Source organism: Tamandua tetradactyla, chromosome 1 (assembly GCF_023851605.1).
Source record: "Tamandua tetradactyla isolate mTamTet1 chromosome 1, mTamTet1.pri, whole genome shotgun sequence".
Classification (NCBI taxonomy): Eukaryota; Metazoa; Chordata; class Mammalia; order Pilosa; family Myrmecophagidae; genus Tamandua; species Tamandua tetradactyla.
Window position 1 is genome coordinate 5,104,909 of NC_135327.1, and position 23,153 is coordinate 5,128,061.

Here is a 23,153-nt window from a genome sequence, read left to right on the forward strand (position 1 = left end):
GGTAGGGGAGAGTCTTTGAAAGACTGAGAGGCAAAATTGGATCGACCTTGCCATTTAAGGGGTTGGTGAATTCAGAATATTTAAGATTGGGTCACCCAGTTCCAGCCTTCTGTCTTCCCCTCGTCAGCATCCTGAGCCTTCCGTGATGGATGCTCGGTGCTGGCGAGAAGAAAGGCTGTTCTCAGTTTGCAGGATGCCAAGTAGAAAAGTGTGCAGGGCATGTCCCAAGAGGCCTCACCCCTCCCCGCAGTGCTGTGCTGGGCCGGGGTTTTCGGGGGTAGTGGGGGTGACTGGAAGCCTTTTGCTCTCCCAGCCGTCCAGCAGAAGGAAATCACCCAGAGCCCGTCCGCGTCCACCATCACCCTGGTCACCAGCACGCAGTCCTCGCCCCTGGCCACCAGCTCGGGGTCTACGAGTACCCTTGCGTCTTCGGTCAGCGCGGACCTGCCCATCGCCACCGCCTCGGCCGATGTCGCCGCGGACATCGCCAAGTACACGAGCAAAGTGAGTGGGCGGGAGTGGCGCGTGGGGCCGGCTGTCCTGGCTGCGGTGAAAGGGTCACAGCTTCACGGGTGGCAGGGCTGGGTCAGTCTCCTAGGGCTGCTGTCACAGGTGACCACAAACTCAGTCGCCTGAAACGGCGCATTTGTTTCCTCGCGGTTGTGGAAGCCAGAAGACCGAAGTCCAGGGTTTCAGCAGTGCCAGCTCCTTCTGGGTCTCTGCAGGAGGCAGGTTCTTGGTTCTCTCTCGCTTCTGAGGGTTGCCTGCATCCCTTGGCTTGTGGACATTTCACTCCATTCTTTACCCCGTCTCCACATGACATTCTGCCCAGTGTGCTGGTGTCCAAATTTTCCCCTTTTATAAGGACACCAGACACCTAGGCTCGCCCTCATCTAATGTGATCTCATCTTAGCTGGATGCCGGGGCTTTCCAGATAAGGCCGCGTTCACGGATTCTGGTTGGACATGAGTTAGGGACGGGGGACTCTTCAACCCAGTACGGAGGGAAGAGCTGTTCTTATATAGCTTCTCCAATACAGGATACTCTTATTTGGGTCTCAAATTTCATTTAAGCAGACGATGCAGTAGGACTGAATCTTGCTCCGAGAGGTCTTAGGTTTCAAGTCAGTTGAAAAGATGAAAATGACATATAAGGGAAAGTACCCATCCGTTAGGAGCAGGTTTACCTTGAGTGTTGGCGGGAACTGCTGCTGTCTCTTGGATTATTAGCAGAACAAAGGGTAGGTTTGCCATTGGGCCACGTGGAAGGGAAGTGGCAGGGGTTTAAAGGACAAACTTGGCAGAGGAGGTGCCCACACATTGATTCGTCCTGGAACCACCAGGGGTCCTGGGGCTCGAGGCTTCTCCTCCCCTCGCCACCCTCTGGGTCGATTCCTTGTTGAGTGGTGTAGGGGGCAGGGTTGCCTGCTGTGTTAGAAGTTGGGGGCAGCTGTTTCTCATTTGCTGCAGGCGGCGTTGCCCTTACTTACCAGGTGCTTTTATGCTCATGGTGGAGTTGGCACTGCCAGTAAAACGTGCGTCCTCCTCACATCGGCTGAGGGTGTGTGGAGTGGTGACAGGACGCCAGCTCCATGGCCGCAGGCATCCATCTGCTTCGCTCACTGCTGAATCCCCAGGGCCTAGACCAGTGCCTGGCACACAGTAGGTGCTTAGTAACTAGCAGTCGGATGAAGATGTTGCCTAGACTCTCTTCTTCGGGCTTATTACTTAATTATTAATAATTAAGAAGTAATGATTTACAAAGTGATTAGTAAATTGCTAAGGTGATAATTTACTCAATTACTAATTGAATTACTAATCAGTTACTAGCTAGTTATGAGAGTTTATAGAGAGAATGGGTGAGAATAGGTAGTTTTTAGGGTTCTTAAGGTCTCACTATCAGGAGATGTAATATTACCTTGAGTTAAAGCTAGAACCTTGGGGAAAGAAGTATATATGTTATTTTTACAAAATAGTTCTTGTTGCTCATTTTTCTTCCTGCTGTCCGGGTGTATTATTATCTCTTGCTGCAAACAAGTGAGCACAAGGCTTAGTGGCTTAAAACAGCACATACCTGGCACTTCGGTTTTGGAGGGTCAGCAGCCCAGCTTGGCTGGGTCGCCTCCCAGCTCCTTGTGAAGCTGCGTCCGTCAGGCTGTGGGCTTGTGGCTGGGTCTCGCCTCACCTGAGGACGGCTCCACTCCCGAACTCACTCAGAGGGTGTTGGCGGAATTCTCAGGGGCTCGAGTCCTCGCTGGCGTTGGCTGGAGGAGGCCTTCCTGACACAGCAGCTGACGGAGCCTAAGTAAGGAAGTGACGTCCGTCACCTTTGCCGCACCCTGCTAGTTAGAAGCAGTCGACAGGCCAGCCTACACCCACAGGGAGGGGCTCACATGAGGCGTGAATTCGGGAGGTGTGGAGCCCTCGAGGGTCGACCTGGGTAGGTGAGGTGATAACAGCACTGTAACAGCTGGTTTGCATAGTGTCTACCCCAGGCCAGGCGCGCTTCAGCGTTTGTGTGTGATAGGGTCTTTGTGACAAGTAAGTGAGGTAGGTTCTGTTTTATGCATGGGGACGCCAAGGCACAGTGGGTTACGTAACTTGTCCAGGGTCACACAGCCTGCAAGTGGCTGAGCTGGGATGAGAATGGTGGCAGCCAGGCTCTGGCGACTGTGCTCCTAACTGTGAGCTGTAGAGATGTGGAAGCCACATTCTTGGCAGAGGGAACAGCAGATGCAGAGGCAGGAGGAAGGAATAAACCTGACTGGGTAACAGAAGGAGAGGTGCAGTGTTTCGAGTATGGTGAGCAGGGGAGGTCCTGACCCACCCAGGAAGACTGCCCGCTGCTCTGGGCTCGGGGCTGCGGTGTGGATTCAGACCCTGCCTGCTGTTCCCGGAGGCTCAGGGCACACGAACGGAGTCTTCTTGTTTGTGGCTTTTTCAAGCAACCCACTTCATTGTCAGTTGAGTGTCTGAGTCCAAAAGATATGTCCACCTGGGACCTCAGAATGTGACTTCACTTAGCGAAAGAATCTTTGGAGATGTGGTTAAGGTAAAGGTCTCGAGACGAAGGCTGAGGCTCATCGTTGGACAGGGCGGGTCCTAAACCCAACATCCGAGGACACACATGGGAAGCCCACCGTGGGGCGGAGATTGGGGCGAGGCTGCCCCATGCCAGGAACCGCCTGCGGCCCCCAGGAGCTGGCAGGAAGGCCCCTCCCCTGGAGACTTTGGAGGGAGCTTGGCTGGCCCACACGCGACTGTGGACTTCTGATAATAAACTGCTGTTGTTTCCCCCACCGCGTTTATGCTGATTGGCAGTGGCCCTGGGAAACCCATGCAGAGTGGCTAAAGAGAGGGCCAGAGCCTGTGTCTTGGGGTGACTTTGGTTCTAATTTTCTCTCTCTGTTCTCCCTTTGGAGAACGCACATGAGTTGCCGGAGCCCCTGAGTTTCAGGGGGTGAAGGATTCAAGCATCAGTCATGTGTTGCTACCCCCAAGATTTTCATTTTACACTCTGGCCTGCTGAGCTAGTGTTGGCGTAATATTCTTACTTAAAGTGAGCCAGCATACTTAAAGTTGACATTGAACCTCAGCAGATATATGGAGCCTCGTCAAGGCTGTGGGGAGGGCAGAGCAGCCCCAGCCGGGGCTCCCCACGTGTCTGCAGGGTTGGAGGAGAACCGAGAAGGGAGTAATCTCTTCAGTACTGCCTTGAGGAGGTACCTGCTATTCCTAGAAGGATCTTTATTTCCATGTGCGCTGTCTCACATGCCACCCACAAATCTGGTCCCAGGTGATCATTTACGGCTGGAGATGCGGGCAGGGTTGGGCAGTGGCTTGCACAGAGCCACTCTCAGTTCCTGCAGCTGTTTTTGCCCATCACCCTCTTTTTTTAACTTTTTATTTAATTTACAGGGCACTTGCAAAAATAATACAAACCCCATATAGAGAACTCCCACTTCCCTGGATATCCATAGCCACCAATTTTAACATTTTGCCAGCATTACTGTGTCTGTCTTCTGGACATTTGAGAGCAGGTTGCACATATTGCTTTGAGCACATAATGTTTCCATGTTTTCCTACAACAAGGATGTTCATTTGTAGAACCACTTTAAGTGCAGTTATCAAGGTCAGTGATTTAACATTGATAAGAAGCTCGTAGTCTATGTTCTAATATTTTCTTATATCCCAATAAATGTCCTTTTTAACCTTTTCTCTTTTATTCTTAGATCCTATCTAGCCTTTTAGATAGGATCTAAAAGATATCAATACTATCTAAAAGTATTAGATAGTATTGCATTTAATTGTCTTTATCTCCTTGGTTTCTCTCTTTCATTTTTCTTTCTAGTTGTGGAAACATCAACATAAATCTTCCCATCCAGCCTCCCCAGCACACCATTCCATGGGGTTAATCACATGTATTCTGTGCGGTGCCCTCACCAGCATCTGTTTCTTTGACTTCCCCTTCACCTCTAACAGAAACCCTGCACTTGTTTTGCATGAGCCTCCCACTCCCCTTTGCCCCCTTCCTGGTAGCCTGTGCTTTACTTTCTGGTCCTGTGAGTTCCCATTTCTGTCATATTTTCTTTGTGGTTACCATAAGGCTTAAATTTAACATCCTTAATCTATACCAGTCTCATTTGCTTTGATACCAACTTACATTCAATAGCGTACACAAACTGTGCTCCTATACCCTGTCCAGCCCCCAGCTTTATATAGTTCTTGTCATAAATTACCTATTTATACATAGTGAATCCCAAACCCTTGATTTATCATTGCATTTTATACATTTTCTGTTTCATTCCTATGTAGGAAGTAAAAAGCTGATTTATAAACAAAAAATGCAGTAGTACTGGTCATTATATTTATCTGTGCCATTATCTTTACCAGAGATGTTTATTTTTCCATGTGGGTTCAGTCAGTTGTCTAGTGTCCTCCCCTTGCCACCTGTAGAACTCCCGCTAATATCTCTTGTAGGGCCTGTCCACTGGCAGTGAGTTCCTCAGCTTTTGCTTTCTGGTAATGTCTTAATCCCTTCCTTACTTTTGAAATGCAGTTTTGCAAGACGTAGAATTCTTGGTTGAATTTTTTGCTTTCAGCACTTTAAATATGTCATCCCGTTACCTTGTTACCTGCATGGTTTCTGATGAGAAACCGGCACTAAATCTTACAGAGGCTCCTTTGTATGTGACATGCTGCTTCTCTCTTGGGGCTTTCAGAATCCTCTCTTGATCTCTGGCATTTGACAGTTTACTTAAAACATGGCACAGTGTGGCTCCTATTTGAGTGTGTGTCCTCTGCAGTTCACTGGACATCTTGAAGGTACATATTGAGGAAAGATCTTTTTGATAGACATTTTTCTTTATAGTTAATTGAGCACGGTAACATTTTTTGGAGCTGTTCCTGTCTCTTGAGGTGACTGGGAGTTAAAGACTCAACTTTGTGTGTTTTGGCAGAAGAGGCTCTTTATTCCTGTTGAGTTCTTTGCTATATTTGGAAGTGAGCGTAGAAGTCCACAACTTCGTGATTTCTGTGAAATGGAATGTAACCATTACATCTGTGATGCATTGTATTTCATTGGCTTTCTGAACTTTTCTTATAAAGTGGAATAGTTTTAATTTTTTCTTTTGACAATGCTGGTGCGGTGGGATGAGAGTGATTGCCCACAAGCTGCATAAAGCTGAGCTTGTTTTTGCTGGCAGCCTCCCTGTGTGGTGCCGCAGCAGGCAGGAGCGCACGTCTCAATGGATATTTTATTCCTTCTACTCCCAATTTGGGGTGAATTTGGGGTCACTACTTTGGGGGGATGGTGGCTATAGTCAGGCAGTTTTGTATTCACATGAGTGTTTTCTTTTGTAAAAATAACAACAGTTACTTCTTTATGACTACCTGCTCTGGATCAGGCACAGAACCAAGGTCTTCTTGTGTTTTTTTTTTTTTTCTTCATTTATTACTTCCACACACTGTGAGAGAAGCACCTTTCTTATCCTGGTTTTCTAAATTGGGAAATTGAGGCTCAGAGAGTTCACATGGTAAGAGCTAACAGGAAGGAACAAATCTCAGGATTCAGATGAGAGGACACTCTTTATTCCACCTTCTTATAGAATTGGAGCAAATTGGAAAACACAGGTGAGCCTCGGCGGTCAGTCTTTGCCCCATGCCCTCTTTCTCAGGGGTCAGCTGTCAGATGGCAGGTGGAGGAGAAATTCATCTACTAAACCGATCACACATTTGCTCGGCAAATATCTGGGTGCCTGCTGCTGGGCCTGAGCTGATTTCATAGACTCTGATGTCGTGAGGGGCCATTTAGTTTAAGGAAAGGACAGTGGGAGGGGAGCTGCCTTGCCCAGCAGCATTCAGATAACCAGCTGCACTACAGAGAAATGTTAGGTGACAGTGCAGTGACTGCTGCCCTGTCCTGCCCCGTGGGTGAGCCTCGGAGACGTTATGCTACAAAGAATCAGGTTCCCAAAGACTGCATATCTATGATTCCATTTATATGAAATGTCAGGAATAGGCAAATCTGGAGCGACAGAAAGTAAGGTTGTGGTTGCTTTCTTACTCCCGTTAGTCCAGCAGAGAGAACCTTGCTTTACAGAGCCTTCACGTGCTAACCACGTAGGAAAGCCTTGTGGACGTGATCACCTGAATTGTTTCTTTTTCTGTCTTTCAGATGATGGATGCAATTAAAGGAACGATGACAGAAATATATAATGATCTTTCTAAAAACACTACTGGAAGCACAATAGCTGAGGTCAGAGTTGACACGTTCATTCCTTGTCTGCAAAGTGCGTTTGTGGGTTCCTGTACAGCACCAGGACGGAGCTGTTCTGTGGGTCCCTCCAAGGCCCTGGCTCACCCCCTCCCCACGGGCTCTCCTGCTTGTGGTTTCTGGTGACAGCGCATTCAGCCAGTCGCCTGGGGCTGGGGGGAACACACCCTGTTTTACGTGATAAATGCAATCCTAACAGAAGAGGCAAAACTAGATGTGGGGTTAGCCCACTGATGAACTAAAAGCAATTCCTTCTGCTTCATGTACAAGTAACTCCTTAATTTGTCCCTAAGTTTGGGCTTTTTTTATACAAGCGAGTCTTATGATCAGAATATTAGTGTACAGAGTCTCCTCAATTACGTGATTGCTGAGGGAAAAAGTAGTTTGAATATTGAAATGTCCACCAGCGACCCGACTTGCTTATATGTGTCGCTGAGCTTCCCCCCTGGCTGATCCCCTCCAGGGTGTGGGAGGTTGCTCACCTGTGGGGCGAGTGTGCGGACAGGGCAGTATCTGCAGATTCCTGCAGCCCCCCAGCAGAGAGGTGGCAGAGGGCAGGACTTCTCGAGGCCAACTGAGGTTGGAGATTGGGAACCCTGTGAAAAGCCACTGACCAAGGAGGTCCGTGCGTGCAGAGAGGAGAAATTCTCCGGGGAGGTAGCCAAGAGACCCATAGGGAGCCCCGAGAGAGATCGATGAATCCCTTTGAATCTTCTTGCCGCCATGGCCCGCTTCATGATTGATTATGCTGGAAGCGGCAAATAGGAAGAGAAATAAGATGTCCCTGAAAAATCTCTCTACCGCTGCTCTCTGCCACACGTCATGCCTTTTGTTTTTTTTTTTTTTTTTGGATGTGTGGCATCTCCCACATCGCAGGTAAGAATTCTACCACTGAACCACCTATGCACCCATGCCATTCCTTTTTGTTCATTTTAGGAACTAGCCAGTGTTTGGAAGTCAGGGTCCTAATGCACCCCTGGAACATCGAGGTCCAGTGGCTTGTCAGAATTTTTCAGATTTTAGTGAGCTCATACACGGCACCACCGTTAGATGCAGTTTCTGCAGCCAAACGTGGGATTATTCTCAGTGCGTGGGATTCCTGGGTCCTCGGCCTTGCCCCCGGGGCCTTCTGGGGCCGGGTCATTCTTGGCCATCTCGGCCCGGCTGTACCTGCCCAGCTATGCCTACTGGAAATGTCTCCACACGTGCCCGGGGCCCCCAACCTGGGGACACAGGACCCCCAGTCCATGACTCTGCGATAAACGTTATACCTAGACTCACACCCATTCAGGTTGAGTTTATCTACCTACTGCACCCTAAATGAATTTGGGCCTAAATTTACCCTGCCCCCCCCCCCCAAAAAAAAAAAATACCCTTTGGGTGTTAGGCTGGTGATAATCGGGTAAGGGGTTACGTACTGCTCCTAAGTGCTGAGTGGCACATGAAATACACCAACTTTATTTGTCTTGCTCTCTCTTTTTTTTAACCAAAGTCTTAAGTCAAACCTGTTATTTATTATGAAAATGTGGTCCATGTTTTAATTTTTAAGTGGCTTTTCCTGGTTGCTCATGCTTCTTGGGAAAGATGGACCGCTGGTATTTATTTGGTTTCCTGGATTTGGATTGCACTGCGGTGCCCGTGTCCCTTGACCTCAGGGTGAGGGGACAGCCGGGTCCACGGCGTGTGCCTCCCCTTCACGGCGGGGGAGGGCCGGGTGTCGGAGCACCCAGACCCATGCTTTGACAGTTTGCTCTCCCTCCTTACAGATTCGCAGGTTGAGAATCGAGATAGAGAAACTTCAGTGGCTGCACCAGCAAGAGCTCTCAGAAATGAAACACAACCTGGGTGAGGCCTGGGTGTGTGTGGGTGTCCTCTTGGGGGGAGGGGGGATGCGTGTCCCCGGGTTGTGTGTATGTGTCTCTGGGGCAGGTTTTGGGGGTGGACGTCAGCCACGCTGGGCTCGGGCCCCAGGTGTGAATTGGGTTAAAACTAGGCTTGTGTCTTGCGTAGCTCTTGAGGAGAGACAGAATTCTGGACTGTCTGACTTGGGAAAACTGGGTATAAAAGCATTTTCAGGGCATTTAAACTCATTTTCCTCCCCCGCTACATGGGACATGACTCCCAGGGATGAGCCCGGCCCTGGCATTGTGGAACTGAGAAAGCCTGTTTGACCAAAAGGGGGAAGAGAAACGTGACAAAATAAGGTCTCAGTGGCTAAGAGAGTTCAAACCATTGAGAGGTTATCCTGGAGGTTACTCTTACGCTTCAGCCAGGTATTGCAGATTGCTCAGTCTCAACCAACAGAATTCCTGAAAACTCTAAAGAAAACCCAGGGCTCTCAGACTCTTTAAAGGTTTTACTTACTAAGTTTATTTTGCAGAAACTTAAAACCCCCAGATTGTTCCTGTTCCAGATAAGCCCTGAAACTTAGAGGTACCAGTTAACAACATCAGCCAGTTGCACCCCCTGCCCCGTAACGTCCCTTTTCAACATGAAGAAGGTACAGTGGTCGTTGCCCAAATATCCCTGTAGAGTGAGAGAATGCTCAAATGAAAGGGAGGAGGTTAACCAAGAAATTAGAATTTAACCAAGGCTTATGACTAGTGAGTAATTATGCTTACTGAATGTAACTCCTAGAGTAAAACTGTATTTTGAAATTTATTACATCTGTGAATATATATTTTACAATAAAAATATGTTTAAAAAAAGCATTTACAGGTATGAAACCAGGTATAAAATTTCCTCTCATTTCCCCTTTACAAAATAACAAACAACGACAAAATAGTAACAACAGCAGCTTCTCATTCTTTTGCTTTTGGGTGCGGCAGGAAGTACTTTTTGATGAGTTAACTAGTTTAGTTCTTCCAGGAACGTTATGATAAAGGTTATCCCGAGGATTCACGTGAAGAAACCTTCGTGTGCACATCTGCTGAGGCATTTGTTCAAGGGCACAGTGCAGGCTTCACGCCGGGGCACTCTTACCACAGGCTTCTCTCTCACCCTCGCGTGCCTCCTGTGTCTCGTGCGCAGCGGGGAAGCCTTTGGCGTCTCCTCTGGTCCCACGGTAGACTGTCTGGATGATAATTTAGCCTACCGTTCTGTATAGGTTTTGTTACCACCCCCCCATGCTAGGATCAGTTTATTTGAGATGTGCATGCAGCAGCTTCGGAAAGTCAGGACGCCGGACCCACGAGCCCACCGCTTGCTGGGACGCGTGTTTCGATCGCAGCTTGCACGCTGGGCAGGCCCTACTGCCTCCCAGCTTATGCCACGCGGGAAGTTTGTTTGGGGGATTGTTGCTTCTTGTTTTTCTAGAAAAATCAGGGAGTCTGGTTTTATGCTGAATCTCTCCATTAAAAAATTTTGGCTTCAATTAAACACACACGTGGGGCCATGGCTTCAGAGGTGAATGATGAGAAGGTGCCACCTGGCCACAGGTGTTCTTAGTTTTCTTAACAGGGGGTTGATTTTCTTTACTGGTCCTTTTTGTTTTGTTTTGTTCTAGGGAGAGGATTTTAGAGACTCAAGGAGCCATTTATTTTTCTTTTATTTCAGTGTGCAAGTCTTGGCTAAAGGGTTCTTTCAGTCTAACCCATGAACCTGCTCTCAGGTGACGTGAAAATGGGTTTGTTGCCCAGAGTAAAATTAGAGAACCCTCTTAGACTGAGTCACTTGCAGTTTAGCACCAGGACCTGCCGTGGTGCTCCACCTGGTGGGCTCGCGCAGGGAGGTGTGTCTGGGTTCGGCCCGTGCTCTCACCCTCCTGCTGTGTGCCTCAGTTTCCTCATCTGGGAGAGGTGGAGGGTAGTATTTACCCCATGGGATTATTGAAAGGATTAAGTGAGTTGATGGTTATTAGGTGCTTAGAACCTCAAGTCGTACACTATAGCGGGCCTCCATAGGTGTTTAATTGATAGGAAAAAGGGCTTATGCTAGTGATAATTCTCAAAGCGAAACTCAAAAATGTTTCTTCAGCAAAAATTGTTTTTAGAGTTTCTGTGAGGAATTCCTCAGTGTGGTTTTGGGTTGAGCATTGCTGTGGGGTTCCCGTCCCTTCCACGTGTGTCACTGCCTGCAGCTCTGTCATTGTGCACTAGTGCCCATTTTACAGGTGAAGATGTTGGGGTTTGGGGCCCCCCCGCTCAGGGTCACACAGCTCGGGCGCCTGCGGCAGGACTCGCGCCCGAGTTCCTCTGAACCCCACTCATGCGCTCTCTGACCTGGTGTGAGCACCCCGCCCTGGGCCAGGTGGGGGCCGGATGCTGAGCCGGCGTCCCTGTCCGCACCCCTCAGAGCTGACCATGGCGGAGATGCGGCAGAGTCTGGAGCAGGAGCGGGACCGGCTCATCGCCGAGGTGAGGAAGCAGCTGGAGCTGGAGAGGCAGCAGGCGGTGGACGAGACCAAAAAGAAGCAGTGGTGCGCCAACTGCAAGAAGGAGGCCATCTTCTACTGCTGCTGGAACACCAGCTACTGCGACTACCCCTGCCAGCAGGCCCACTGGCCTGAGCACATGAAGTCCTGCACCCAGTCAGGTAGGCCCCCTGCCCCTGGACCCCGGGCCGCAGAGGGGCCTGCCCTGAGAGGGGCTCCTGCTGCCCCTGGCCAGGCTCACTCGTGGAGAGCAGCGTCTCTTCCGCCAGGAGTGCAGCGAGCCTTGCGTGGTTGGCCACGTGTCGGCCGTGGATGGCGTTTCTGCTGCTTTAGGTTTCAGTTGAGTGGTTGGTAGCCAGTGGTCCTCACGGCCGGGCAGTTTCCCTCCTGCGTCTGCAGGCGTGTGTGTGTCAGCCGTGCTGTTGGCATCTGGTGGGCAGGGCCGGAGACATGGCCCTGTGTGACCCCCACCCCCCAAAAAAGAGTTACCAGCCCCAAATGTCGGGTGTGCTCAGGTGAGAGCTGGAGGATTCTGGGGTTTAAACATTGTGGATCCCTGTTGTCGTGTTAACAGGGAAGGTCTCGCTGTACAGCTGTCTGCCACCCACTCCGCTTCTCAGCCTGCAGCAGCCGGAGGCACCAACTCATTAGGATTTATTAACAACGATTCCCTTTTATGTATAGCAGATGTGCACCCATAGCCTTGTATGTTGAGAATTTAAAGTTTCTGTTTGAGGCGCTTATTGAAATCAAAGTTTTTATACAAATGCGACAGGCAGCATGCCCGTGGGGCGGCACAGTTCCTGAAGGTGAGGTATGAATGACTCAAGCTGAGAAATGTAGCTGTAGACAGACGTTTTCTGTAAAGGGCCAGAGAGGAAACCTTTCCAACCCTACGGGCCACATGGTCTGGGGTGCAGTTTTTTGCCGCTCGAACACAGCTTAGGTGCCTGATGGTAGAGGGTGGGCCTGTCCCAGGAAGTCCGTGTACAAACACGCTGGACCCTTTGCTGACACCTGCCCTGGACAGATCTGTTACTGTGTTTTTATTTCTTTTTTTTTTTTTGCATGTGTTATTTTTTTTTAAAGGCAATATCTACGCATCCGTTGCTGTGTTTTTTACCCCTCTTTAGGTAAAGACAATCTCCGCGGTGGAGGAGATTGCCTTCTATATAAAGTGACTTTAAATTGATTCCTGCAGGAGTGTTAAATAAATTTCCTTTCTGTCTTCCCAGTTATAGAATGTGTGCGAGAACCCTTCTGCTGATATTATAGCGTGGCTGAAATGTCCGTCCGTGCTCCTTTATTTGTGGGGCGATAATGTCCATCCTTTTTAAATCCTCTGTAGATGCCCCATTTTTCAATTTATTCAAGTTTCCTTCATTCCCAGATGTTCGGGGCTTCCGATATTGTGTTCTCACATGGATGTGCTCACCCTGCCTTAGAAGAAAGCAAGTCTATGGAGCTAAAATAGGTCTAAAATGAGAAGCTATGAAATTGAGGAATTTTAAATCCGGTCCCAGACTGGCTTTCACTGATGAGCTATATTTGTTCTATAATGTGCTTTGGCTTCAGAGGGATTTAATAAAACTCCATTTGCCAGCTGTTACAGAGCAGCCTATTTTCATATCAAGCCTAGAATCCCACCTTCTGGAGATCTGGCTGCTTGGGCCTGCCCCCAGGTCCCGGGTGGGTCAGCGCTGGTTCGGAGCCCGGGGTGCAGAGCGTATTTTGCACAGACCCTGAAGCCGCTAGGCTCGGCTCACACGTGGCTCCCCCCCTGCAGCTACCGCCCCGCAGCAGGAAGCGGACGCGGAGGTGAACGCGGAAACACTAAACAAGCCTTCCCAGACCGGCGCCTCCGGCTCGCAGCCAGCCCCTCCGGACGCGGCCAGCGCCTCGAAGGAGAAGGAGTCCTCGGCCGAGAAGAGCAGGGACAGTGGCTCCGTGGGTACCCCTGCCTTGGCCAGTACCCGGCCCTCTGTGCCAGGCTGTCTCAGGGCCTTCCCTTAGCCGCCACCCCTGAGTGGCCGCGGTGGAGGAGGTTGTCTTCGGAGGGGACCAGAGAGCCATCCCTGGGCTCCTTCTCCCAGGGTTTCCAGGGGGCCTGTGTGCAGGGCAGGAACCGGAGCCTGAGTTGGCATTCATGACTTGGCAGCTGCCCCCAGGACTGTCCCGGGGGTCCCCCAAGTTTAGATTTGCTGTCCTCCAGAACCATCTGTAACAATGGAAATGGCCTATTTCTGCACTAATTTGGGGCCACAAGCCATCGGTGGCTGTTGAGCATTAGATTGCAGCACTGAATTTTGAATTTTGTTTAATTCTAATTAATTTGAATAGCCACAGTGGGCAGTGGCTACCCTGTTGGACAGCAGAGGCAGGACAATGGGAGGTGGCCCCTCCTGGTTTTCCAGTGGGTGGCATATGCCACAGTCTCGGTTGTACGCAAAATATATTACACATTGATAGTCCTTTACATTTTCATTGTCATTAGCCCCCCCACACCTTTCATTTCGCTGATAGGCTTGCTGAGGTAGAGGCTTATGTGAAATAAAAGTGAATTGGTAGAATTTTAAAGGCATGTATCCTCCTCGGGACATGAAAACATGTGCTGTGCCCATGAGTGAAGTTTTGGAAGCTGTGAGTGTCCCAGAAGCTGTGACTGTTGGGTTGAGTAAGCCCCTGCCCAGAGCCAGGGTTCCCCTGTTCAGTGTGGGGCCACGGGGCCAGCGGAGGGCGCCTCCCCCCATGTCCATGGGCTGCCGGGGTGCACCTTGGCCTGGGGCCTCGAGTCCATCCCCTTTTCTCTTTTTGTATTTCCAGACTCTCGACCTTTCTGGCTCCCGGGAGACGCCCTCGTCCATCCTCTTAGGCTCCACCCAAGGATCTGGTATGTCGCTCCTTGGCGTCTGAATGATACTTTTGCATGCCACACGGGCAGGCGGGAAGCCCTCTTGTCAGGGAGAGCCTTGAGGGTTTCGCAGTGGCTGTCCCACCACTGGAGCCTCAGGCGTCCTCAGTGCTGCCTTGGAGTCGGGTGGGGGGGGGGTGGACAAGTCAGCGTCCAGGCCCCCTCCAGACTGACCAGTTGGCCCCTCCATTGTTTTATTTGGGGGGCAGGGTGGGAGATCCACATGAACGTTTTTTGGATAAAGGATTTGGTTGCTGACCTGGGCTGGGGCAGAGATGCCCCCTCTGGTCAGACAGTCCCTCTGCCTCCCGGGAAGTGAGTGCCATGGATGACACAGTGTAATTCTTTATTCTTGACATCTGAACACCTGGGTTTGGTGTTTGAGGGTGTTTGAGCTTTTAGAAATATAAAAATTTTAGGTGAATTCTGCTTCTTGAAAAACTTTTACTCTCTTGCAGAATAAATACCCTGGCAGAGTGTTTTCAGGGATTTTCTCAGCTGGAAATCTGGTGTTTGAGCTGTCTGTGGGGTTTGAGGTGTCTTCCTTTTCTACCCAAAGGGACTTTTTCCTGCACTTCTGAACCAGTTCTGGGTCATTCCAAAAGGGTTCACAGATGGTGCCGTCCCCATTGAGTACAGTTGTGTGTTAGTCCAAGGTGCATGGCTGGCATCTCCACCCCTTTGCCTGCTGCTGGATAATTCTCACGCACACATGAGTCATTTAATTCCATTTGTGCATATTGAGTGCATAGAGGCAGGAGAGGCCTACTGTGGGGTGGCTGGAAGACTTCAGGGCAGGTGAAGGATGGGGGTTCAGGTGGCAGAGGCCAAGTGGGAGCACGGGAGCAGACTTGTGGGAGAAAGTCACTCCGACACTTACTGAAAAAGAAAGTCCCTTCTCACTTCCCGGAGCCTTGGTCCTCCAAGTAAATCTCCGAGAAAAAGGTCAGTTTACTGCTCATGTGTCTTGAACATAGCTCTGGTTCTTTCTGCTTTCTCTTTTCACCAAAAGCACTCTTCAGACTTCAGCAGTCGGGGTGCCCAGCTAGAGTTTAAAACAACCATTTGATTTTTATTTTGTCTATTTGTCTTCTATTTAAAGCAAGTACTACTGACATTCTACCTTTTGGTAGCGATGTATTTTTTTGTTTGTTTGTTTAAATTTAAGCACAGTAATTGGAGAAAAGTTGCATCAAAAATTGTGCAGGTGGTTGTGAGAAAGGTTCAAGTTGGAGAAGACACTGTTTCCAGTGTGGGGGTGCTGTTGACTTTTGCAGCAGGAGAGGGACATGATGAGTGAGGGAGTTGGGAGCACTGATGGCTCCATGGTTACATACTCTTGGGGTGGGTGCCTGCACAAAGGGGGGCATGTGGGAGACGAGCATTGCCAGTTCCAAGTAGAATGAGCTGTTACCCGGTGCAGGGGCAGCAGACTTTTCCACAAAGGGCCAGTTGGTGAATGTTTTCAACCTTGTAGTTCACCCAGTCTCGGTCACAGCTACCCAGCTCTGCCGTTCCAGCCTGTGCGTTGCCGTAAAGCAGTTGTAAACAAATAAGTTACTGGGCAGTTTGCTGCCTAAACTGCACTGTTGTCCTCAGGAGTAGAAGGGAAGGTGGAAGGTGCAAGGAGGAGATTGGAGGCCTGGCCTCTGTGACCTGGTGCTGGAGGAGGGTGTGTGCAGGGGTGAAATGATGCTGAGGAAATAGGAGGAGGAGTCTGGCAACTCGAAGGAGGATGAGGAAGAGGGAGGCAGGGCCCGTGGGTACTGTTTGAGATTCTCGGAGGGCTTCTCGCAGGGGTAGAGCTCTGCAGCATGCGCTCAGTGGCCCCACGTGAGGGCTGGGCCTTAGGTGAACCAGGCAGACAGGCTCCTGTTTGCACGAAGCTTCGAGGGCAGTCAGAAGGGTACAGAGAGCTTACACACCTTGTCACGTTTATTCCCAACACCCACAAGAGAAGAATTATTTTCAGTATATGGATGAAGACGGTGAGGCCCAGAGGGGTTAGACCTTTCCTGCCAGGCTCCTCAGTGAGTAACGGTTGGACTCATGACTTAAGTCCAGAGCTCTGACTCCAGGCCCAAACTCATACTCACTACCCCAGGTAGTGCTTAGGTTGGCTCATCTGAAATTGCTTGTTTTCCTAAGTAAAAAATGGTTGAATAATGGCTCAGGTGAGTTGCTGTTCTCTGCTGTAGGTGGTGCTTTTTTCCTTCCAAATCCATCTCTCTCCCTTCTTCACTTCCTCCCTCCCTTCCTTCCTCCTTACCCAGCTTAATGTCTCTGGCCCATTATTCCAGCAGTATCCTCCTAATATAACCCAGTCTTCATACCTTCCTGTCTTCTCAACATGCCCATTTGGCGAACTCCCACCTTGGGGGAGCCTTTGTTACCCATCATTGACTCCTCTGCACCCAAGCAGCAGAGCTCAGCTGGAGAAAGGGGACAAACAACTTCTTCCAGAAAATATCTTATTTTTTTTTAATTAACTTAACATATGTATAACAGAAATTTCCCATTTTAACCACTTTCAGGTGTATAATTCAGTGGCACTAATTATATTCACAGTGTGGTGTCATCAGTGCCACCATCCACTCCAAAAGGCACCCACCACCCCAGGCGGGACGCCACACCCATTAAGCACGGACCTCCACCCCTCAGTCCCTGGCAATCTCATCTGCTCTCTGGCTCTGTGAATTTGCATATTCTGGCTATTTCATTTGTGTGAAAATATTACAGTATCTGTCCTCTTCCCATGAGAAATCTTGATTTAACCTCAGTGGTGAAGGTTCTCAGTGCCTGGTCATCTTACCGTTTTCCTCTCCCCAGCCTGTGTTCCCACCCTCCACAAAGGTGACTTCCAAAGCCCAGCTCTGCCTTACTTCAAACCTCCAACTCTCCCAGCCCTCCACCCTTGCTTAAGCACATGATTTGACCTTTTCCTCCCAAGGAACATTCTCTGGGCTCCCCCTTGCCTCCCACCAGTCATTCAAATCTTCCTATATCTGCACCTGTGTGTGTGTTTGCCATCACCTCTGCGCTTGCATTCCCAGCACACCTGTAATCAATAACAGGTGCATTCTGCTCTTTAATTGCAATGAGTTCGTCTTGCTTTGGTCATCAGCTGAGGCTGCAAAGTTGAGATGTGGTGACCCTCGTTTACATCACCGTGACCGTACTGTTGGTTGCAGAATAAGGGGCACACTGTGGTCATGTTGGCATTCTCGTATGGCCTTCCTTTTCCCTTGAGTTTCTGTTCTTTTCCCTTTGTCGTATGTTTGATTATTTCCCTACCAAACTCTTCACCATGTCAAATAATTTACGACTCCTGTCATGGCGATGCTTTTTGACTCTTTAATTTTGAATATGACTTGCCAATCGACGTCTTGCCATTGTAGACATCTGCCCCTGCTTTGCCTTGCCTCCCCATGCTGCCATCACTCTGAGCAGTGACTGAGTGAGCAGTGACTTAGTTGAGACTGGCCTTAAATCCTCTGGGTCACTTGGGTGACACCTTCAACCTTACTATGGTTCTAACTTTTCTTTTTTACCCCTGATTGCATCAGGCTTTGGCAGAGCTAGTGGTTCTCTGAGAATTTTGCTTTTAAGATTCTGAGCATTTGTGGCTTGCAAAGGCAGAGTGCTTTTATGTCATTGCATACTGTGGCGTTTGAAACTGTGGGCCCCAGGAAAGCGTGTTCTTTAAGTCAATCCATTCCTCTCAGCGGACCCACTGTAAGTAGCACTTGTAGATGAGGCTGCCTCAGTTAAGGTGTGACCCACCTTGATCTGAATGGGTTTTAATCCTCTTACTGGAGTCTAAATGTAGTAAACACACAGAGAGAGGGAGAGACAGAGAGAGAGAAAGCCATGGAAGCAAGAGGCTGAAGGCAGCGAAACCCAGAAGAGAGGGGAAAGACCAACAGATGCCACCACGTGCCTTGCCAGGTGGTACAGGAGCCGGAGGTGACTGGCCGCTGGTTTTTGGGAAGAAAGCATCACTTTGATGATACCTTGAGGACATTTTGTTGACCTCAAAACTGTAAGCTAATAGATTCTCATGGTTCAAGCCATGGTATATGCTTTAAGCAGCCTAGGAATCTAAAGCATCTCATTTCTACTGTAGTGCTTTACCATGGTCAGTGAAACTGGCTCATGGTTTAGTATATATATATTTTTAAGATCACTGATGCCTGTAAATGTATTAGGTTGGAGAACACTGCCAAAATGCAACAGCCGACCAGTTCTAGTAAGAGTAGCCTTTAGATGAAGAAAAACAGTGAGCCCTGGAGGTTGTGATTCTGAGTGCTCAGACAGACTCTGAGTCTCCCTTTGCAATCGCTTGAGTTAGCACCTGGTGTGCAAAGCGGCCCTTCTGTTCCATGACCACCACGGCCCCCCCAGCTGAGTCCCAACTACCCAGCCCAGACCTGTAAGTCTGACCCTACCCCGCAGAAGCTGCCAGTAGGTAGACCTAGCTCATCTTTTGTTTCTTTCTGGGCATGTCTTCTACTCTTCTTTTGAGTGATGGGTCTAGCTTTGCAGTGTTTCATCTTAGCTGTCACAAACTGTGTGACAGTAGGAAATAAGACAGCATGGAGTATGGTTTCTTGAGGTGGGTCATCTTTGCTCTTGCAAAAGGGTCCTTGGTTAGCCCTGGTTCCGCCTGGCAGTGACTGACCCCATCACCCTTTGTGCTCTGTCTTCAGTCTCCAGGAAGTTAGGGGCTTGCAGAGGCTCGGCTGGCCAGCCTGGCTGCGATGGGGAGGTGCTGAGCTCAGCCCTGCCCTCATTTCCTCTGGTGTCCCTGGCTGGTCTCTCCTTCACCAGCGCGGGGGGAACTTGGTCTGGTCTGACAATACAGTTGTAGGATTTTCTCGTGGGTGCCACACTCCCAAGTCCTTCCAGAAAGCTGAAGGTGTGGGCATCACGATGGGCAGAACCCATTCAGGACAGGGAAGGAGGCTCGGCGTCCCCAGCTCTGCCTAGCAGAGGACCTATTCCTTTTGGGTCATCAATGCAAAGCTCGGAATGTGTTCTCCCCTGGGTGATTACGTTACTTTATCGTTCTCTTTACTACTTTACTGTACTCATCTAAAGGCACACGTGCTTCTTTACCTGGTGATGAGAAATTCAGCCCCTCCAGGCTTTAGCATAGTCCCTTCCATGGTCTCCCCGATTCTGTCTCCAAGCTGAACCTGCAGTTTCTTTCATCCACATGGGATCACCTCGCCTCAAGAAATTAGAAAAGTAAAATGTCCCAGTCTGTCTGAACGTGGTGATCTGTCTAAGCTATGATGGGTTTTAGTGGTTTGCTCTTAGGTCTTCTCTTGTAGTCATCTGTCCCCTCGCACCTGAGGGCAGCTGTTTACAGATGCCCCCTTCAGCTCTTCCTTCAGCTTCCTGATTCCTCATCAGGCACTAAAAGCTCCTTGTGACACAGGCTGCCCTTTGTGACATCTTAGGTTTTACTGTGATTCTGCATCCTTCAGGGACTCTTAAGTTTTCCTTCCTAGGAGTCAGTAGACCTGTGTTCTCAGGAGGCTGAAGCTGCCCCCGTCCACAGTCCTTCCCCTGTGGTGTCTCTCTTGGGCTGTTGCGTCTGGTTTGGTTCTAGGTCCATGTTTTCAAGGTGCCTTTATAAATTGAGAAAAGGAACACCATCGGTTCGGATCAGTGCATCGAGGGCCCCGTTTTGGTGCCCCTCTCCCCTGGCCGAGTTGAACCAGAAGGGCAGGGCGTTGTGCAGTCTTGGAAGGAGGGTGCACAGTGCAGCCAGCACCAGGCACGCCTTCCTTCCCCAGGCAGGCCCTTGCCCACTGCTCGTAGTTTCTGTGAGCAGTACACACCGCTGTTTTTCCAACCAATTGTGACTAAATCCGGAAGAAATTAAGTTGTTCCTGTTTTGTACTTGGCGAAACCACAAGTTGAGGGAGGAACATGGCGGCAGGCAGTATTTTAGCCCTCAACCTGGTGTGAGGTGGGGAGAGGAAGGTGGCTTCCTGGAAAGGAGTGCAGTTGGAGTTTGAGGTTGGTTATATTTGGGGGGGGGGTCGGGGGGCATGAATGCTGACCCCTTTCTGTTGGGTTCCCCCCAGACCATTCCCGGAGCAGCAAATCCAGTTGCTGGAGCAGCAGCGACGAGAAGCGGGGCTCGGCACGGTCCGAGCACAACGCCAGCACCAGCTCGAAGAGCCTCATCCCCAAAGAGTCTCGGCTGGATGCCTTCTGGGACTAGGGATAAATTGCCACACATACCTCCACCCCAAGGCAGGGGTGGGGCGGACGCCACACCCAAACAAGAAGCAGGAGAGACACGGGGGACACGAGAACAGCCACTTCACGCTTGAGAATTCCAGACATTCAGACTTCACCTTGGCTCCTGGCGCCAAGGGCAGCTGACACTACACAATGTCCAGCATTAGCTTTGACCAAGGACTGTTCGACCCACAGGAAACCTATGCTTTAGATGTAAATAATGTACAATTTGTGGATGTCACCGAACCTAGAGTACCTTCCCCTTTTTATATTTGTATTAACTTTAACTTATTTAAAAAAAAAAAAAAAAAAAGAAAAACAGTGAAGAAAAAAAAACCCAACAACAAAGAGAATGTTTTAATGTTAGAGGAGGGATGGCCAGTCATACCTGCCACCACCAAGTAGCGATAGAAGCCTGGACCGGGGGTGGCCGTTGTGCCTGGTCCTTGGATGCCACAGGAAAGCAAGGTGTTTCCATTCGCGTTTCTGTCCACAGTACCTGGAGCTCGGGAGTTTCTGTACAGGCTGTACTGTCGTGGACACATCGCAGCAAGCCACTGGCCCCTTTCAGACACCACAAGTTACATTACAAACGCAAGCTCTCTGAACCAGGAGGACATTTGGAGAAGTTATTTTATTTTATGTGATTTCAATGACGACTCTACTCCGAAAAGGGAAAATGATGTCCTTGTTTACAGAAATCAGACAGAAACAGACCCTGCTCGGCTCAATTGCGAAGAGAAGAAAACAGAAAATCGCCAGGGTCCTAAGCTCTGAAACCAAGAGTCTTTGCTTTGTGGTTCCTTCAAACACACGTACACACTTTGCAAGAGATGCTGTGCCTCTCAAGCAAGAGCTCAAAGGCAAGATGCACACAGAGGACTTTGGAGTCTGGGGTGAAGCATGTATGTATTATTTATACGACGGGATTTACGTTTTTATGTAAGCATGAAACAAAGGCAGTAGGAGAGAGCGAGACTGCGCCATGCTGTCTTGATGCACTACGTATGCTGTAGTACCATTTTGTATGTTGTGTAAAACAAAAAGCATTGAACAAAGCAAAAGGTGATGTATGTATATGAGAAAATTAATTGTACGATAGCATTCCAGTACATTCTGTTGTACATTTTAGTCTCGTTTACTTTCTCTTCATTGTCAATAAGAAGATGCAAACTGTACAGTTTCCAAGCTAGTTACCCATATTAGAGAAGAAATAAAAAGAGTATTAGAAGAAAGCAGGAGAGAGAGAACATTTGTGAATTGCAGTTGTCAAAAAAATAGCCTTAGCCGGCCTTATTTGTGAAGCATAATTGCTTTTAGCATATGGAAGTATTTTTTCACATTTTCTTTGTATAAAATTTGTATTAAACTTAAATATCTTTTTTGATGGTTGGTGTTTCTTTGTGACGGAGGCAGTAGACTCACACGGTATGCTCTTTTGGGTTCCCCCCCCCGTTTTTTCAGATTCTTCACTTTTTTTTAATTAAACTGTTTTGGAACAATGGCCTGGTCTGCCTCGAATTTGCAGTTTTCCATTTGGTCGGGATGGCTGTGTGCGGGAAGGCCGCTGAACTCAGGGGAGGGATGGCCAGGAATCAGCTGCACAGGTGAGGCCGCTACAGATGGTGTGGCCCCCTACAGAGGGTGCCCCGTGGGGGTGGGCAGGAATCACCTGTGCAGGTGTGTCCCCTACAGATGGTGCCCCTGGGGGTGGGCAGGAATCACCTGTGCAGGTGTGGCCCTTACAGACGATGCCCCGTGGGGGTGGGCAGGGATCACCTGTGCAGGTGTGGTCCTTACAGATGGTGCCCCTGGGATTGGGCGGGAATCACCTGTGCAGGTGCAGCCCCTTAAAGACAGTGCCCCATCGGGGCTGGTCTGGAAGTTCCTGCTCCTTGGAATTCGTTGACAGAGATGTCAAACAGGAGGGGCATCCCGGCTCAGTTTCAGAAAAACAGCGAAAGCAGCATGAATTACCTGTCCACACCCCCAGGGGCTTGCATTGTCCTGGAGCCACAGGCCCTCAGCATGTGTTGAGAGGCCAGCATAGTTCCCGCCCCTGGGGATGTAGTGCTGAGCAGGGGGCCCCACTCTTGGCCTCCTGAGCTGGCATTCTTTACAGGACACAGACCATATGTAAGTTTTTAAAATCACACTGCACGGTGCTGTGTAGGCAGGGGCCAGCAGAAATGTGCGGCCTGTGGGGCCGTGCGCTGTAGCTTGCTGCCGGATGCAGAGGCGCTCAGCAGTCCCACTCTCCAGATGAGGAAACTGAGGCTTGCAGAGAAGGAAGTGACTTCGCTAAGGTCACACAATAGGTCAGTGTTGGTGCCAGGATTCAAACTCAGCTGTGCAGGTCCCCAACCAGGGCAGTGAACCGTGAGCTCTGCCCTGAGTTACAAAGTGCCCTCCAAGGCATCCTTTTCCCAAATCCTCTTAACTGCCCATTGGAGTAGATCTGGTTCTACTTTTCATACAGATTGGGAAACTGAGGCCCAGGGGCTAACTGAATTGGAGGTGTCAGTTTTTCAGTTGCAAACAGCAGAACCCAGTCTAGCTAATTTGAGCAGGGAAGGAATTTATGAAAGGGTATTTCATGGCTCAGACAACTCTGGGAGGGCCAGAAGGATGCTCTAGGAGACTGCACACACACCACAATGTCTGAATTACATTGTGGGGCCTTGCATGACATCTTCCCCTCATCGCTACAACTGGGCCCAGACACTGCAAGTCCCTTCTTCCTCCTTGCTAGATTGGATTCCATGCATTAGAATCCACTTCCATTGCTTTTTCATGTGAATGTTATCTGGATCACCTGAGCCTAGGTCCCACATGGGT

The 23,153-nt window shown here is 49.6% G+C and overlaps 1 protein-coding gene across 21 annotated transcripts in view; it reads left to right on the top strand.

Moving 5' to 3' along the window:
* ZMYND8 (zinc finger MYND-type containing 8) overlaps window positions 1–21,690 on the top strand; it is a 141,582-nt gene extending 119,892 nt beyond the window's left edge. For all 21 annotated transcript variants that reach the window (XM_077167651.1, XM_077167669.1, XM_077167680.1 and 18 more), the window contains 7 exons: window positions 314–504; window positions 6,676–6,756; window positions 8,541–8,619; window positions 11,068–11,307; window positions 12,933–13,093; window positions 13,970–14,036; window positions 20,156–21,690. In XM_077167651.1, the coding sequence (XP_077023766.1) occupies window positions 314–504; window positions 6,676–6,756; window positions 8,541–8,619; window positions 11,068–11,307; window positions 12,933–13,093; window positions 13,970–14,036; window positions 20,156–20,295 (959 nt within the window). In that variant the 3' untranslated portion in view covers window positions 20,296–21,690. The remainder of the gene's footprint in view (window positions 1–313; window positions 505–6,675; window positions 6,757–8,540; window positions 8,620–11,067; window positions 11,308–12,932; window positions 13,094–13,969; window positions 14,037–20,155) is intronic.
* Window positions 21,691–23,153: the final 1,463 nt, after the last annotated feature.